Below are 16,304 nucleotides of genomic sequence, written 5' to 3' on the forward strand. Positions count from 1 at the left end.
TCGATCCCTGGGTCAGGAAGATCCCCTGGAGAAGGAAATGGTAACCCACCGCAGTTTTGCTGCCTGGAAAATCCCATGGACAGAAGAGTCTTGGCGGGCTGCAGCCCATGGGCTGCAGAGTCGGATATGACTTAGCGACTATTCCACCAGAGTTGCCCTTAAAGAAAGAAAGAAAGTGAAGTCGCTTAGTCGTGTCCAACTCTTTGCAATCCCATGGACTGCAGTCTACTAGGCTTCTCTGTCCATGGGATTTTCCAGGCAAGAGTACTGGAATAGATTGCCATTTCCTTCTCCAGGGGATCTTCCTGGCCCAGGGATCGAACCCAGGTCTCCCGCATTGCAGGCAGACACTTTACCCTCTGAGCCACCAGGGAACCCTTAAGTCATACCAAACAAGAGTGCTCAATCGTCCTTAAGCTTGTTAACGATGGCATCCTGCTATGATGAACATTTCCCCAAGTTACTTACACACGATCTTCTGAGGTATCAGTCCATTAGCCATCTGGAGTCTATCTTCCAGGAATGCCACCCCTAGCTTGCTGAAGTCATCCACACTTGCTTTGGCGATTAATTGATAAGGATCCCCAGGTCGGCAAGCTAACGGCAAACAGCAGTCAGACCACTTCACAATCTGAGATAGAGTGGGCGAAGGAAGGTGAAGAAAGGGTGAGATTTTTCTTCCTTAAAATAACCAGTTACTTTACCTTTCCCTTCAGCTCCCACCACAGTCAAACCCAAAAAGTTACTGCATGTTACATTTTAACATCAAAGTCGTCCTGACTGGAACATTCTCATCTCTCCCTGAAAACAGGGCTTACAAAGCACTAGACACAACTGCTCTCATTTCAAAGTATCATTGAGGGCTTCCCTGGTGGCTCACTGGTAGGGAATCCACCTGCCAATGAAGGACAAACGGCTTCAATCCCTGGCCCAAAAATACCCCACATGCCGAGGAGCAACTAACCCCGTGCGCCACAACTACTGAAGTCCGAGGGCCCTTGAGCCTCTGCTCTGCAACGAGAGAAGCCACTGCAATGAGAAACCCACACGCTGCAGCTGAAGCGCAGCCCCTGCCGCTGAAGAGCAGCCCCCACTTGCCACAGCTCAAGAAAGGCCCACACAGCAACAAAGGCCCAATGCAGGCAAAACTAAGTAAACGAAATTTAAAACAAAAAAAAACAACAGTAATTCAAGTATTGGACTTCCCTGGTGGTTCAGTGGTTAAGACTCTGCGCTTCCAATGCGGAGTGGGCTTGATCCCTGGATGGGCAACTAGGATTCCACATCCTTCAAGCGCAGCCAATAATAGTTACAGTAATTGAAGTCATATTGCTTCCCTGGTGGTGAAGAGGTTAAAGCATCTGCCTGCAATGTGGGAGACCCGGGTTCGATCCCTGGGTCGGGAAGGTCCCCTGGAGAAGGAAATGGCAACCCACTCCAGTATTCTTGCCTGGAAAATCCCATGGACGGAGGAGCTTGATGGGCTACAGTCCATGGATCGCAAAGAGTCAGACACGACTGAGCGACTTCACCTTTACTTTCACTTTACTGCTTTTCAAGGGACTAAACGGGAAAGGGTCACTCCCCAGACACTGGGAAAACCCTCTCTTCAGTAATAGGAAATAGAAGAACACAGTAAGTCCACAGTAGCCATGATGTAAACAGATCCTGTTCACATCATGATGAAGTGAAGTCGTGCCCAACTCTTTGCGACCCCATAGACAGTAGTCTGCACCAAGCTCCTCTATCCATGGGATTTTCCAGGCAAGAGTACTGGAGTGGGTTGCCATTTCCTTTTCCAGGGAATCTTCCCGACCCAGGGATCGAACCCAGGTCTCCCGCATTGTAGACAAACGCTTTACCGCCTGAGCCACCAGGGAAGTCACATCATGATACATACTTACAAATCATACTACAGATTTTCTTAAAGTCAGGTCCAAGACCCAAGGCAACAGAAGTCCCCTGGGAACATGTGAAAACTCATGTTCCTGGGCACCGCTCTCTGTCTGAGCCTGAAGTGTACCCAGGAAGTGAGAGCAGCTGTGACCGACTCTCCAGAGCGCCCGCCTGTCGCAGTGCACACTTCCACCACAAGGGGGCCGGGGAAAAGGAGAGACAGGAAAGGGGGACAAAGCTCAGGCCTTAAAGCTTTCCAGCGTTCATAAAAGAACTGGCAACTGGAACAGGCAGCAGGGGAGTTCCCTTGGGGCCGGGAGCCTGGCTAAGGAGTCCAAGGTCTGGGTCTGGTTAAACGCAGCTAATCGCCACTGTCTGTCCTTAGGTTAAGTCTCAGAACCTCTGAAGCCTCTGCTTATTCGTTTATAAAACAGGAATAATGGGGGTACCCATCGTGTTACAGGTTCATTATGCTAATAAGATTAAAAGTTAATGCCCCCAGTTGAAAGCTTGGGACAGAAAACGTGTGTGTTAGTCGCTCAGTCGTGTCCGACTCTTTGTGACCCCATGGACTGTAGCCCGCCAGGCTCCTCTGTCCATGGGGATTCTCCAGGCAAGAATACTAGAGTGGGATGCCATTCCCTTCTCCAGGGGATCTTCTTGCACTGCAGGCAGATTCTTTGTCGTCTGAACCACCAGGGAACAGAAAAAGTGCTCAATAAATGGCAGCTGCTATTACCAGATGTCATGAATTTGACTTTAAAAGCAATACTGAATATTTGATTTGTCGTGTGTGCGTGCTTAGTCACGTCTGACTCTTTGCCACCCTATGGACCGTAGCCCGGCAGGCTCCTCGGTCCATGCGATTCTCCAGGCAAGAACACTGGAGTGCACTGCCATTTCCTCTTCCAGGGGATCTCCTGATTCAGGGATCGAACCTGCATCTCCTGTGTTTCCTGCATTGGCAGGTGAATTCTATAACACTGAGCCACCTGGGAAGACCCACTGAATACAACGGTCCTTCTCTAAGATACCATGAATAATTTCCCTACTTCCCCAAATCTTCTCAGGAATATACTGCCCCCTCTTCCTGAAAACATTTTTTTTAATGCTGTATAGATAAATAACTTTAAAAATTATCTTAAAAGCACTAGAGAATTGCTGAGATAATGAACTTCTGAGCCAAATGCCAGGATAAATCCTAAACCTACAGAGATAAAAGGAATTCCCACAAGTCACTTCTGCCCTAAGTATACTTGCCCAATCAGGAAACTTAGGGTTTAAAAGTCAGGGTCCAACAGGCATCAAGATAGACATATAGATCAATGGAATAGAACCGAGACTATAGAAATAGATGTATATATTTGAAGATAATTGATTTTGGACAAGGTTGCCAGACAACTCAAGGGGAAAGAATAGTCTTTTGAACAAACGGTATTGGTAGAACTGGACATCCACATGCAAAGAATGAAGATGGAGCCCTATGCCAGACCATGTATCCAGGTATAAAAAATAATCCACAAGGAATCAAATCCTTAATAAGAGCTAAAACTACAAAATTCCTAAAAGAAAACATAGATGTAAATCATCAAGATGTTGAATCAGGCACTGGTTTCTCAGGTAAGACACCAAAAGCACAAGCAACAAAAGAAAAAATATACATAAACTGGACTTCATCAAAATGTTCATGCTTCAAAGAACACTTCGTGAAAGGACATTGACAAAATGGGAGAAAATATTCGCAAATCATGTAATCAATCGGTAAGAGATCTGTATCCACAATATATAAAGAATTACCACAACTTACAATAAAAAGACAAACATCTAATTTTTTAAATGGGCAAATAATCTGAATAAACATTTCTCCAAAGAAAATATACAAGTGGGAACAGCACTTGAAAAGATTCTCAAAATCATTTGTCGTTCAGTTCAGTTCAGTTGCTCAGTCCTGTCAACTCTGCGACCCCATGAACTGCAGCACGCCAGGCCTCCCTGTCCATCACCAACTCCTGGAGTTCACTCAAACTCATGTCCATCGAGTCGGTGATGCCATCCCGCCATCTCATCCTCTGTCGTCCCCTTCTCCTCCTGCCCCCAAGCCCTCCCAGCATCAGGGTCTTTTCCAGTGAGTCAACTCTTTGCATGAGGTGGCCAAAGTACTGGAGTTTCAACCTCAGCATCAGTCCTTCCAATGAACACCCAGGACTGATCTCCTTTAGAATGGACTGGTTGGATCTCCTTGCAGTCCAAGGGACTCTCAAGAGTCTTCTCCAACACCACAGTTCAAAAGCATTAATTCTTCGGTGTTCGGCTTTCTTCACAGTCCAACTCTCACATCCATACATGACCACAGGAAAAACCATAGCTTTGACTAGACAGACCTTTGTTGGCAAAGTAATGTCTCTGCTTTTCAATATGCTATCTAGGTTGGTCATAACTTTCCTTCCAAGGAGTAAACATCTTTTAATTTCATGGCTGCAGTCACCATCTGCAGTGATTTTGGAACCCCAAAAAATAAATTCTGATACTGTTTCCCCATCTATTTCCCATGAAGTGATGGGACCAGATGCCATGATCTTAGTTTTCTGAACGTTGAGCTTTAAGCCAACTTTTTCACTCTCCTCTTTCACTTTCGATTCAAGAGGCTTTTTAGTTCCTCTTCACTTTCTGCCATAAGGGTGGTGTCATCTGCATATCTGAGGTCATTGATATTTCTCCCGGCAATCTTGATTTCAGCTTGTGCTTCTTCCAGCCCAGCGTTTCTCATGATGTACTCTGCGTATAAGGGAGACATAAATCCACACCACAATGAGGAGCCTGCCTGATGGCTCCGTGGTAAAGAATCTTTCTGCCAATTCAGGAGGCTCAGGTTCGATCCCTGACCCGGGAAGATACTGCATGCCACAGAGCAATTAAGCCCCTGTCGCAACTATCGAGCCTGACCTCTCGAGTGTGTGGTCTGCAACAAAAGAAGCCACTGCAGTGAAAACCCAAACGCCACAGTGAGTACCCACCCCCTCCCACTCACTGCAACTCTCACAGCGAAAAAGACCCAGCACAGGCCAAAAACAGAAATAAATAAAACTATTATTTTTTTAAAAACCACAATGAGGTACTTCATCCTCTACCAGGATGACTACAATTGAAAAGATAGACAGTAACAGATATTGAGGACGTTGAGCAATCAAACCCTAATACCCTGCTGGTAGAACTGCGAAACAGCAGGCCTCCCTTAGAAAAGAGTCCGTCAACTCCTCGAAAAGCCAAACACAGAGCTTCCTAACGACCCAGAAATTCCACTCCTAGGAATATACTTAAGAGAACTAAAAACATACGTCTGCACACAAAACCTGTCCACAAAAGTTCATAGCAGCATCATTCATCACACTCAAAGTGTGGAAACACCCCAAGCGTCCACCTATATTGTGCTAAGTCTAGGAAGCCAGTTACTATAAGGTCACATATTGGATGATTCTGTTCATATAAAAAATCAAAATGGAAAGATCTACAGAGTTCACAAGCAGATTAGAGGTTGGCAGGGACAGAATGCTGGGGAGTGACTGATGGGAGTCACAGAGGAATGCTGATGGGTATGTAATTTCTCTTGGGGTATGAAAATGTTCCGGAATTAGTGATGACTGTACAGCTACTAAACTGTAAACAAACACTTTAAAAGCATGAAGTTCACGCTGTTAGGTAGGTAGAACAGGGAAAAGGAGTCCAAAATGGCGGTGGCCACAGACAAGGGAAAAGCCCGCAAAAATGAAACCAAAGAAGGTCCGAGGACCGGAGTGAGGACCTCAGGTAAAACAAACACCACTCCTGGCTGGCCCAATTTACATTGGACAGGCCCAGGGAGAGAGAAACATATACATAGAGGAGCCAGCGCCAGCTCGCTCTCTCTCTCTCCCGCATGCTGGGGCGCTCTTCTCATCTCTTTAGATCGACGTGCCCTCACGCCTGAAAGATGGATTTTCCTGCTATCTTCTACATAAAATAGAGCTGTAACACTGAGCTGTAACACTGATTTGTCTAAGAGCTATAACATGGTCCATTTGAGACCTGAGAGCTATAACACGGTCTATCCAAGACCTGAGAGCTGTGACACGCCGAGGGGGCTTTAATGTCTGTCACTCCAAATCTTTGTTGTGATGAGACAAAGAATCAAGCAACATACACTCGCGTGACAACGCTATGTGAATTATATCTCAAAAAAAAAAAAAAAGTCTGGACTCCTCTAAGGTCTAACCCTACTCCACAAAATCTTTATTCCTTACTATTTCACTTCTCTCCTTAAAAGAGAATTCAAATTAAACTTTGCTCCTAAGGCAAAGAATCATTCTAAAAGCTGAGAAACACTGTCTTAGAGGTAAAAATAATAAACACAGATCTTTATGATCAACAGGCTGAAACCCACTACTCAGCCTAGAGTACCTGCAGAAAGAGGAACCTCAGAATTCTCTTTTAGCTCTACATGTCGGCGTCCCTCACAACTGCAGCAGTCGCCGGCTCCATCCCTGGGTGGGGAAGATCCCCTGGAAAAGGAAATGGTAATCCACTCCACTTTTCTTCCCTGGGAAATCTCATGGGCAGAGGGGCCTGGCAGGCTACAGTCCATGGGGTTGCAAAGACTCAGACACAACTGAGCAACTGAGCACACACACTCGACTGACTGCCACCTCTGCGCAGGTTCGCCTGGAGGGTGGGTCTGACCCACGCAGGCCTCAGTAGAATTCTGCATTTCAAATACAATACCTTTGATCCCGGATGAAGAGTTGAAGTCTACAATCCAGACAAAGATCTAGCTGATTTCCAGCTCTGAGAATGCAGGAAGGATGTCAGCTCTGGAGAATGAGAAGATAAACGACCACCTCGGTGAGAGCTGACTTTTCTGATGAGGGTGAATGGGAAACAGGAAAAGGAGCAATGCAACCCCCCTGCAGGAGACTAAAAGCATCTTTGTTCTCAGCATTATGTGGGCCGAGAATGATGGGAGATGTTCAGCCACTGGAGACCCAGCCCAGAACTTAGTTGTTCAGATGTTGATGTAGCAGCCTGCTACCAGAGCACCAGCATGGAGCTGGAGCTCAAAGTAGGCACCTGGTGTAAAAGGAGCCAACAATCAAATCCTCACGCCCAGGAGGAGAGCCACAGGAGGTAAACAAAGCAAGGGGAAGGACAGGAAATGGCCAGAGAACAATACACACGCTCATCCCTGATCAAGTTTCTAAACCCAGCCAGCTGTTTCCTCACCTAAATGCGTTTCCTTTTTCTAGGAACCTGGTCCGTGAGCCACAGACCATGCAAACTCCCCCAACAGCACCGTGGCCCCATCAAAGCAAAGCCACACAGTCACTAAATGCAAACAGTCCGCTTCCCTTTTGCACTTTCAGATGGAGACAAAGAGGCAGAGAAAGAAAGGGGAAGGCAAGCCAAAGGCTTACTCCCAAAGATCAAAGCCAAGGAAGCCCCAGTCAGCCCAAAACAAAGGGATTTCCTCACCCATGCAGAAAGCCCTTCTGAAACCCAAGCTCGCAACTTGAGGCTACGATGATCACAGCAATGGCAGTGATGTGTCTTCTCCACTCAGTTCAGTTCAGTCGCTCAGTTGTGTCCAACTCTTTGTGACCCCATGGATTGCAGCACGCTAGGCTTCTCCATCCATCACCAACTCCCGGAGTTTACTCAAACTCATGTCCATTGAATCAGTGATGCCATCCAACCATATCATCCTCTGTCGTCCCCTTCTCCTCCCGCCTTAAGTTTTTCCCAGCATCAGGGTCTTTTCCAGTGAGTCAGTTCTTCGCATCAGGTGGCCAAAGGATTGGAGTTTCAGCTTCAGCATCAGTCCTTCCAATGAATATTCAGGACTGATCTCCTTTAGGATAGACTGGTTGGATCTCCTTGCAGTCCAAGGGACTCAAGAGTCTTCTCCAACACCACGGTTGAAAAGCATCAGTTCTTCGGCTCTCAGCTTTATAGTCCAACTCTCACATCCATACATGACTACTGGAAAAACCATAGCTTTGATAGATGGACCTTTGGTGGCAAAGTCATGTCTCTGCTCCACTCACCTCAACACAAACGTGCACACGGAAGGGGATCCTGTGGCCAAGGACGCTGGGTTAAACCCTCTTCAGTGAACTGCCCTTCCCAAGGCTGCCTGCAGAGGGTGCTGAGCTGAAGCTCTGCAGCTAATGCAAGGATGGATAACAACTAGTCAGGTGACAGTTAATCTCATGTGCCAACTGGGCTGGCCCACAGTCTCTGGATATTTGGCCAAACATCATTTCAGAGGTGACTGTGAAGATATTTTTCAGACGTGGTCAACATTTTAAATGACTTCACTTCGAGTAAAGTATATCATCCTCCTGTAACACAGGTGAGCCTTGTCTAATCAGCTGAAGGCCCTACAAGAAAAAGACTGCGGTTCCCGGAGGAAGAGGGAATTCTGCCTCTAGACTGCCTTCAGACTCGAGGTGCAACATCTGTTCTCTAGGAGTTTCCAGCCGCTGGCCGGCCCTGCAGACCTGGGACTCCCCAGAGTCCACAGTTGGGACTCCCCAGAGTCCACAGTTGGGCCTCCCCAGGGGCTCAGTGGTAAAGAATTCACCTGTAATGCAGGAGACGTGGGTTTGATCCCTGGGTGGGGAAGATCCCCTGGGGAAGGAAATGGCAATCCACTCCAGTATTCTTGCCTGGAAAAAAATCCCAAGGACAGAGGAGCCTGGCTACAGTCCATGGAGCCGATACATAAGCACAGACTCCACAATCACGGAAGCCAGTTCCTTAAAATAAACCTCTTTCTGTCTGTCTTTCTCTCCTTTCCTCCACTACTTCTCTGTCTCCCTCCATCCCTATATATGTGTGTGTGTGTGTGTGTGTGTATAATGTATGCACACACACACACACCCTATTCTGTTTCACAAGAGAACCCGGATAAATACCGGTTACCATTAGTGAGCCTGGGTAACATCAATGTCACTGCTTCAACACTGCTCATTTTTTGGCTCTCGTTTCTCTTCCCCCAAATCAGTGTAATTACACGTTGCTGCTAAGTCGCTTCAGTCGTGTCTGACTCTGTGCGACCCCAGAGACGGCAGCCCATCAGGCTCCCCTGTCCCTGGGATTCTCCAGGCAAGAATACTGGAGTGGGTTGCTATTTCCTTCTCCAGTGCATGAAAGTGAAAAGTGAAAGTGAAGTCACTCAGTCATGTCCGACTCTTAGCAACCCCACGGACCGCAGCCTACCAGGCTCCTCCGTCCATGGGATTTTCCAGGCAAGAGTACTGCAGTAGGGTGCCAGTGCCTTCTCCGAATTACATGTTAGGTTTTTTAAACATCTAGTAATGAACGGATTGAAAGAGGGCTAGACACAGAAAGATGTCAAGATCTGAAACCTGGACAGTCAGGGGAAGAGGTTATTTCCTACTTTCAGTTACTCTCCATGCCTTTTGGGTTTGGGAACAAAAAGGATATAAGCAGGACTACAGAATCGTTTTCACTCTCTATTTAGCAAGGTACTATGATGTGTGGTGCTTTCAAAAGAAGGGGATTGGAAAACCAAGTCAACAGTATCAGGGATCCGTTAAGCCCACCCACAACAAGCTACAGTTGAAATGATAAAGTGACCCTGATGAGACTTAAGATGGATCTGCAAAACCATAACCCACCAGAAAACTCAGTGAAAAGGGTGGTCTAGGTGTTCTAATTTGCTTAATAACTGAGAGCTAATCAGAAAATAACAGAAATACCCTTGTTGCTATAACTTTTTTTTTTTTTGGCCACACCACAGAGCATGCAGGATCTCAGTCCCCTCATCAGGGGTCAAACCTACACCCCCTACAGCGGAAGGTTTGAGTCTTAACCACTGGATCACCAGGGAGGTCCCTGTCATAACCGTTTCCTATTATGTATTGTTATTTAGAAGCCCAATAAGCATGTGAGGGCCAGCATCTACAGGATACTATATTAGCAACCACAGTTTTTCACTTTATATCCCTGTCCACCCCCCATGTTGGTAAGCCAACAAAGAGCAGAAGTTTTAAACAGACATCCCCAGAATGTCTCTTCCACCATGTCCCATGAGGCAAACAAATCACTAAGGTGAGCCCAGATTCAAGGGAGGAATATAAAATTCCACTTGTCCATTAAGAGGAAGGAATCTGCAGCCACCTTAAGCCAAATCTACAGCACAGGTTTCAGCCAGCTCTCTCACTCCTCCGCTCCGTGTGGAAATGGCACGTCCTGAGACAGCTGTGCTCTCTCTGCCTGGTCCCTGCACGAGAAAGAAGCGTGGAGTGGACCCAGCTTGAAACAGCAACCAGAGACCTACTCAGCCTCATGTGTGACAGGAGCAAAAAACAAAGATTTGCTGTTAGAAGCCAACGAAATTCTGAGGTCACCTGTTCATTCCAGCCAAGTTGACTGCAACAATGTACAAAACTGCATTCTTTAAAATAGGGGCCCCTCTACCAGCCCCTCCTGCCATATTCCCCATCTCCAGGAATGATCCCCCATCTACCCAAAAATCCATCATCATCTCCTAAAAAAGCTCCTAACTCTCTCTGTCTCCACACCTCTCCTCCCCGCTACCAATACGCTGCAAGGTTTATCTCTCTTCCCTCACAGGGTACAATCCATTCCAGGTTTGCCTCCCCCAGATCCGGTCTCCAATCTGCCTGCATTATGATCTTTAACATAAGAACCTGCTCATTCTGCTTTAAAAAAGAAAAAGAAATGTTTTAGCCTGCTGTCCACAGGATAAAGTCCAAATTCCCAATTAGTGTATATAAACCTTTATAATCCGTGTACCCTATGTATTTGCCATGCTATTAAAGAACATTTAATTCTGGTACATAGAAAATCAGAAAAACAAATAGCACGAGTTTCATGGATATGTTGTCGGTCACTTTTAAGATGTGCTAAAGACAAGCAAGGCAAAAGGAACGTATGTGTGCGAAACACTGATAAAAAGAACGAAACAGAAGACAGTATTGCTCCCAGGAAGAAAATCAAGGATGGACCGAGTAAATCCTAGATAATAGTAAGACACGGATCTGCCACCTCCCAGTTAAAAAGCGAAAGTGAAAGTCACTCAGCTGTGGCTAAGTCACTTTAGTCGTGACCGACTCTTCACGACCCCATGGACTGTAGTCCACCAGGCTCCTCTGTCCATGGGATTCTCCAGGCAAGAATGCTGGAGTGGGTTGCCATGCCATCCTCCAGGGGATCTTCCCAACCCAAGGATCAAACCTGGGTCTCCTGCATTGCAGGAATATTCTTTACCATCTAAGCCACCAGGAAAGCTCTAGTTGACAGTTATGTCATCCCTAAATCAGCCACCCATTAGGGTTCCATGCATATTCTGCCTAGAAATAGGTAAAACACACAGCTTCTCTGCAGGTCACTGGTAAGCCAAAGCTCTTCCAGACACCCTGACGTCCTGAATTTCCCCAACAGAGCAAGCGTGTGCTGGCCACAGGCAGCCTCCACCCATAGAGTCCCTGTGACCGTATCCTCGGCAGGCAGCTGATGTAGCAGACAGAGGCAGGATGTGTGAACCCTGCCTAGCTCAGGATTCAGGCGTGCAGTCCTTCCACCCCTCAGGAGCCCCATTCCAAGTGTTAACAGAACCCAGAACTGTTTCTTGCTTCTATTTTGAATTAATTTAATAGACTGTGCAATTTGAGCATCTTAACTTGGTCAGACTATTTTTGGGGGCTCAAAAATCACTGCAGATGGTGATTGCAGCCATGAAATTAAAAGACACTTACTCCTTGGAAGAAAAGTTATGACCAACCTAGATAGCATATTGAAAAGCAGAGACATTACTTTGCCAACAAAGGTCCGTCTAGTCAAAGCTATGGGTTTTTCCAGTGGTCCTGTATGGATGTGACAGCTGGACTGTGAAGAAGGCTGAGCACCGAAGAACTGATGCTTTTGAACTGTGGTGTTGGGGAAGACTCTTGAAAGTCCCTTGGACTGAAAAGGAGATCCAACCAGTCCATTCTGAAGGAGATCAGCCCTGCGATTTCTTTGGAAGGAATGATGCTAAAGCTGAAACTCCAGTACTTTGGCCACCTCACACGAAGAGTTGACTCATTGGAAAAGACTCTGATGCTGGGAGGGATTGGGGGCAGGAGGAGAAGGGGACGACAGAGGATGAGATGGCTGGATGGCATCACTGACTCAGTGGACGTGAGTCTGAGTGAACTCTGGGAGTTGGTGATGGACAGGGAGGCCTGGCGTGCTGCGATTCATGGGGTCACAAAGAGTCGGACACAACTGAGCGACTGAACTGAACTGACTGAACTTGGTCTGAGAGCCTCTCTATTCTGTGGTCACTGGGTAAACTAATTATTACATTACCCAGTGACCACTGGGTAATGTGACCATTTGGTAAAGTTGGTAATGTTTGGTAATGTTCTGGAAAGCTATCACCGCACCAACGTAATTTAATGCATCACAGGGTCACAAAATGAGCTGGACATGACTTAGTAACTAAACTACAATAATAATAATCCAGTCATATCTTTCCCCTCTGGCCTTCCCCTGAGCCACTTCGCCAACTCATGTTAATTAGACTCCAATTGGGACTTCCCTTCTGGTCCAGAGGTTTAAGAGTGCCTTCCAAACCAGGGGACCTGGGCTCGATCCGTTGTCGGGAAACTATTAATAAGATCCCTTGTGCCACGAGAGCTTCCCCGGTGGCTCAGCTGATAACGAACCCGCCTGCAATGCAGAAGACCCTGGTTTGATCCTTGGGTCAAGACAATCCCCTGGAGAAAGGACAGGCTAACCACTCCAGCATTCTTGGGCTACCCACGTGGCCCAGATGGTAAAGAATCGGCCTGCAATGAAGGAGACCTGCGTTCACTCCCTGGGTTGGGAAGATCCCCTGGCGAAGGGAAGATTCCCCTAGCAAAGGGAACGGCCACCTACAGCAGTATTCTTGCCTGGAGAATTCCATGGACAAAGGAGCTTGGCAGGAAATAGTTCATGGGGTCGCAAAGAGTCAGACATGACTGAGCGACTTTCACTTCACTTTGTGCCATGAAGCAACTAAGCCTACGCACTGCAATGAAGAGCCAGTACAGCCAAAAACAAATTTAAAATAATTGTTTAATTAGATTCCAATTGTCCCCAGGTACAAACGCTCTGTGTGCTTCTGCACCTGCCTAGGAAGCCCTTTCCTCCTGCTTCACCTAATCTTCATTTTTCCTTAAAACCTCAGCTGTTGCCCCCAACCTGAAAGTCCTTCCTGACATCACCCCATCTGGATAGGTTCACCATCTCCCCCTATACTTGCTTTCCCAGAGCACTTACCACAGTGAACTTTAATTGTTCACTTACTTAGCTATCTTCTCCCCTCACACCGTGAGCTCCTTAAGATGACTGCAACTGTCATCTCTGAATGCATTTTTTTCCATTAAGTCTTTATTGAATTTGTTACAATACTGCTTCTGTGTTACCATTTTGGTTTTTTGGCCACAAGGCACTGGGGATCTTAGCTCCCAGACCAGGAATTGAATCCACATTCTCTGCATTGCAAGACAAGTTGTAACCAGTGAGCTGCCAGGGAAGTCCCTCTGAATGTGCCTTTCATCTTCAAATGACATACATCCAGCCCTAGAACATAATCTGACACACAGCAGGCACTCAACTGCCCTTGGATGGATGGATGAAGGCCTTTACAGAATGCAAAGATCATGAGTGAATTTTCTGCAACAAAGAAAACTGTGGCAGTTCTTTGGGTCACCGACTCTTACTAAACAGGACTGCTAATATAAGCACAGAAGACACTGAAAAGTGAGCTGAATCTGCCATGACCCACTGGTATCTCTTATGGCACCTACGAAATAACTAGGACTACTGTTCAGTAAATATCTGTTAGTGAAAGAATGACTAAGTAAAAATATGAATGTGTGAATGCTACAGTTTTTAAACTGACTTCCTGAAATTTACTTCTTTGTTGGCAGGGGGTCTGTAGAATGACCACAAAAGAGATTTTCAAAATCCAAAAAGGCATCATTTTTGATAGCTGTGGGAGTGGTACTGTCCTAAAAACGGGAAAGAATTTTATCAAGTTCCAAAGTCCTTCCTCAATGATATATTTGCTATTAAATACCTTAGGATCCTATCAAATTCAAATGACTTGAGAGTTAGGTGAAATACATAGATTCCTGAACACCCTCAAGCTGCAAGATCCCATTAAGCAATAAACCTGAATGGGAACAGCAGACTGTAGAAGACAGACCTGTGAAATCAACTCCTTTTTTAAGATCTGAAGCCCAGTTTACAAAACAGAGCTGTGTAAGTTCTTTGGGTCATCGACTCTTGGGTCACCTGTGTAATAAATAGCCATGGTGGTCCAAAATATGGCTCTAGACAGCTCTAGCTCCTGGTTGCAAAATCCACTAAACTCTCTGATCACAAATAAGATGACTTAACTGGAGAGTACACTTGGTGGATAGGCATCCTTTTGCCCCCAGAATTAAGTAACCACTGGAACATTCCAGTCTTGGTGGTCCAGTGGTTAAGAATCTGCCTGCCAATCCAGAGGGCACAAGCTTGACTCTTGGTCTGGGAGCTAAGATTCCACATGTTGCAGGGCAACTAAGCCCATGCAACCCACAACTACCGACCCAAGCACCCTGGAACCCACGCTCCACAACAAGAGAAGCCACCTCAAAGAGAAGCTCTCACCCCCCACAGCTAGAAAGTAGCCCCCACTCGCCACGACCAGAGAAAAGCTCAAGCACAGCCAAAAGTATATAATTTATTTAAAAATCTTAAAAGCTCTGTAGGTGATTTAAGGAGGAGGGCATGACAACCCACTCCAGTACTCTTGCCTGGAGAATCCCTATGGACTGAGGAGCCTGGTGGGTACAGTCCATGGGGTTGCAAAGAGTCAGAATGACTGAGTGACTAAACACAGCACAGGTGATTTAGAAAAAGAAAAAGAATTAAGTAACAGCCACGGGGAGAGATCTTAAATCGCCCTTGGGGCAGAAATGTTAATCATCTCCCAACATCTAGTCTTTCTTTCTCCCTTGTAGTAACAGAACTCCGGGTCTTCACGGAATCCATGGCTGCCCAGCTACGGACTGCATTTCTCCACTTCCCTGCAGCTGAAAGACATGTGATGTGAAGCTTCTGGATCACAACCTCAAAGAGGAAGCGCGTTGGTCCCCACCTTCCCTGTCTTTCCCTATTCTGAGAGCTGGAATGCAGATCAGGTTAGGGGGTGGGGGTCGGGGTAGGGTAGCAGGAGCCCAGCCTCCACCGAGAGAGAACCAGATCGAGAGAGAACCAGATCACGGCAGAGGGGAGGCAGCCTAGCAACAGGGCAGAAAGGGGCTGGGTCCCTGGGGGGGCTCCCAGAGCAGGACCTTCCCCCTCAGAAACAAGTTCGATTCTACCTTGTCTGAAGCGCTACGGGCTGGGCGTCGCTTGTTACAACAGCTTAGCTTGGACCTTGGGCTTCCCCGATAGCTCAGACAGTAAAGACTCTGCCTGCAATGTGGGAGACCTAGGTTCTATCCCTGAGTCAGGAAGATCCCCCGGGGAGGGCGTGGCAACCCACTCCAGTATTCTTGCCTGGAGAATCCCATGGACAGAGGAGTCTGGTGGGCTACAGTCCCTGGGGTCGCAAAGAGTCGGACACAACTGAGCGACTTTCACAACAGCCTGTACCTTACCTAATATAGTAACGGTGTTCCTTAAGATGCTATGTGTATAGAGATACACATTAGGCAACAATGATCCAGGAAAATTAAGAGCACAGGGGGTCACACTTTTGTGTTAAAAAAGGAATCTGTGCATATTTGATATTTTAAATAGTTGCAATATTTTAGAAATTTTGGCACAGATTTTAAGTTGAAATCTTACTAAATATATATAACTTCAGGGACTTCCCTGGTGGTCCAGCAGGTAAGACTTCGCCTTGCAATGCAGGGGGGCCAGGTTCTATCCCTGGTCAGGGACTAAGATCCCATATCCCTTATGGCCAAGAGACAAAAACATGAAACAGAAGCAATATTACAACACATTCAATAAAGATGCTAAAAATGGCTGATGTCAAAAAAAAAAAAAAACACCTTCAACCTTTAATCATATAACTTTGATTTTCTTCTCTTTAAAAATGACCATAATATCTTATAAAACTATAAGCACTAGAGGTAATAAAGCAAGGGCTCAATAAATGGTGTGATTATTATCCTAAGTATATACAGAGCTTAATAAACAGTAGGAACTGGCAGGACAAAAATGTCATGTCCTAGCACACTAGGTTACTGTCAGACCACCACCTGCAAAACTCTAAATCCCTCCTGAGCTCCAAACAGAGGAGAGGTTCCTGCTCTCCTTTACTTTTTCCTATCTGCTAACTCTTATTTCCATCCACC

The 16,304-nt window shown here is 46.4% G+C and overlaps 1 protein-coding gene across 6 annotated transcripts in view; it reads right to left on the reverse strand.

Moving 5' to 3' along the window:
* Nucleotides 1-16,304, reverse strand: part of HLCS (holocarboxylase synthetase) — a 213,247-nt gene that overhangs the window by 172,132 nt on the left and 24,811 nt on the right. For 5 of the 6 annotated variants that reach the window (XM_012104997.5, XM_042238351.2, XM_060396293.1 and 2 more), the window contains one exon: nucleotides 469-631. In XM_012104997.5, coding sequence (XP_011960387.2) covers nucleotides 469-631 — 163 coding nt within the window. Of the gene's footprint in view, nucleotides 1-468; nucleotides 632-10,071; nucleotides 10,175-16,304 lie in introns of all 6 variants that reach the window. The other variant, XM_060396296.1, reaches the window with a different exon arrangement.

This window comes from Ovis aries, chromosome 1 (assembly GCF_016772045.2).
Source record: "Ovis aries strain OAR_USU_Benz2616 breed Rambouillet chromosome 1, ARS-UI_Ramb_v3.0, whole genome shotgun sequence".
Taxonomy (NCBI): domain Eukaryota; kingdom Metazoa; phylum Chordata; class Mammalia; order Artiodactyla; family Bovidae; genus Ovis; species Ovis aries.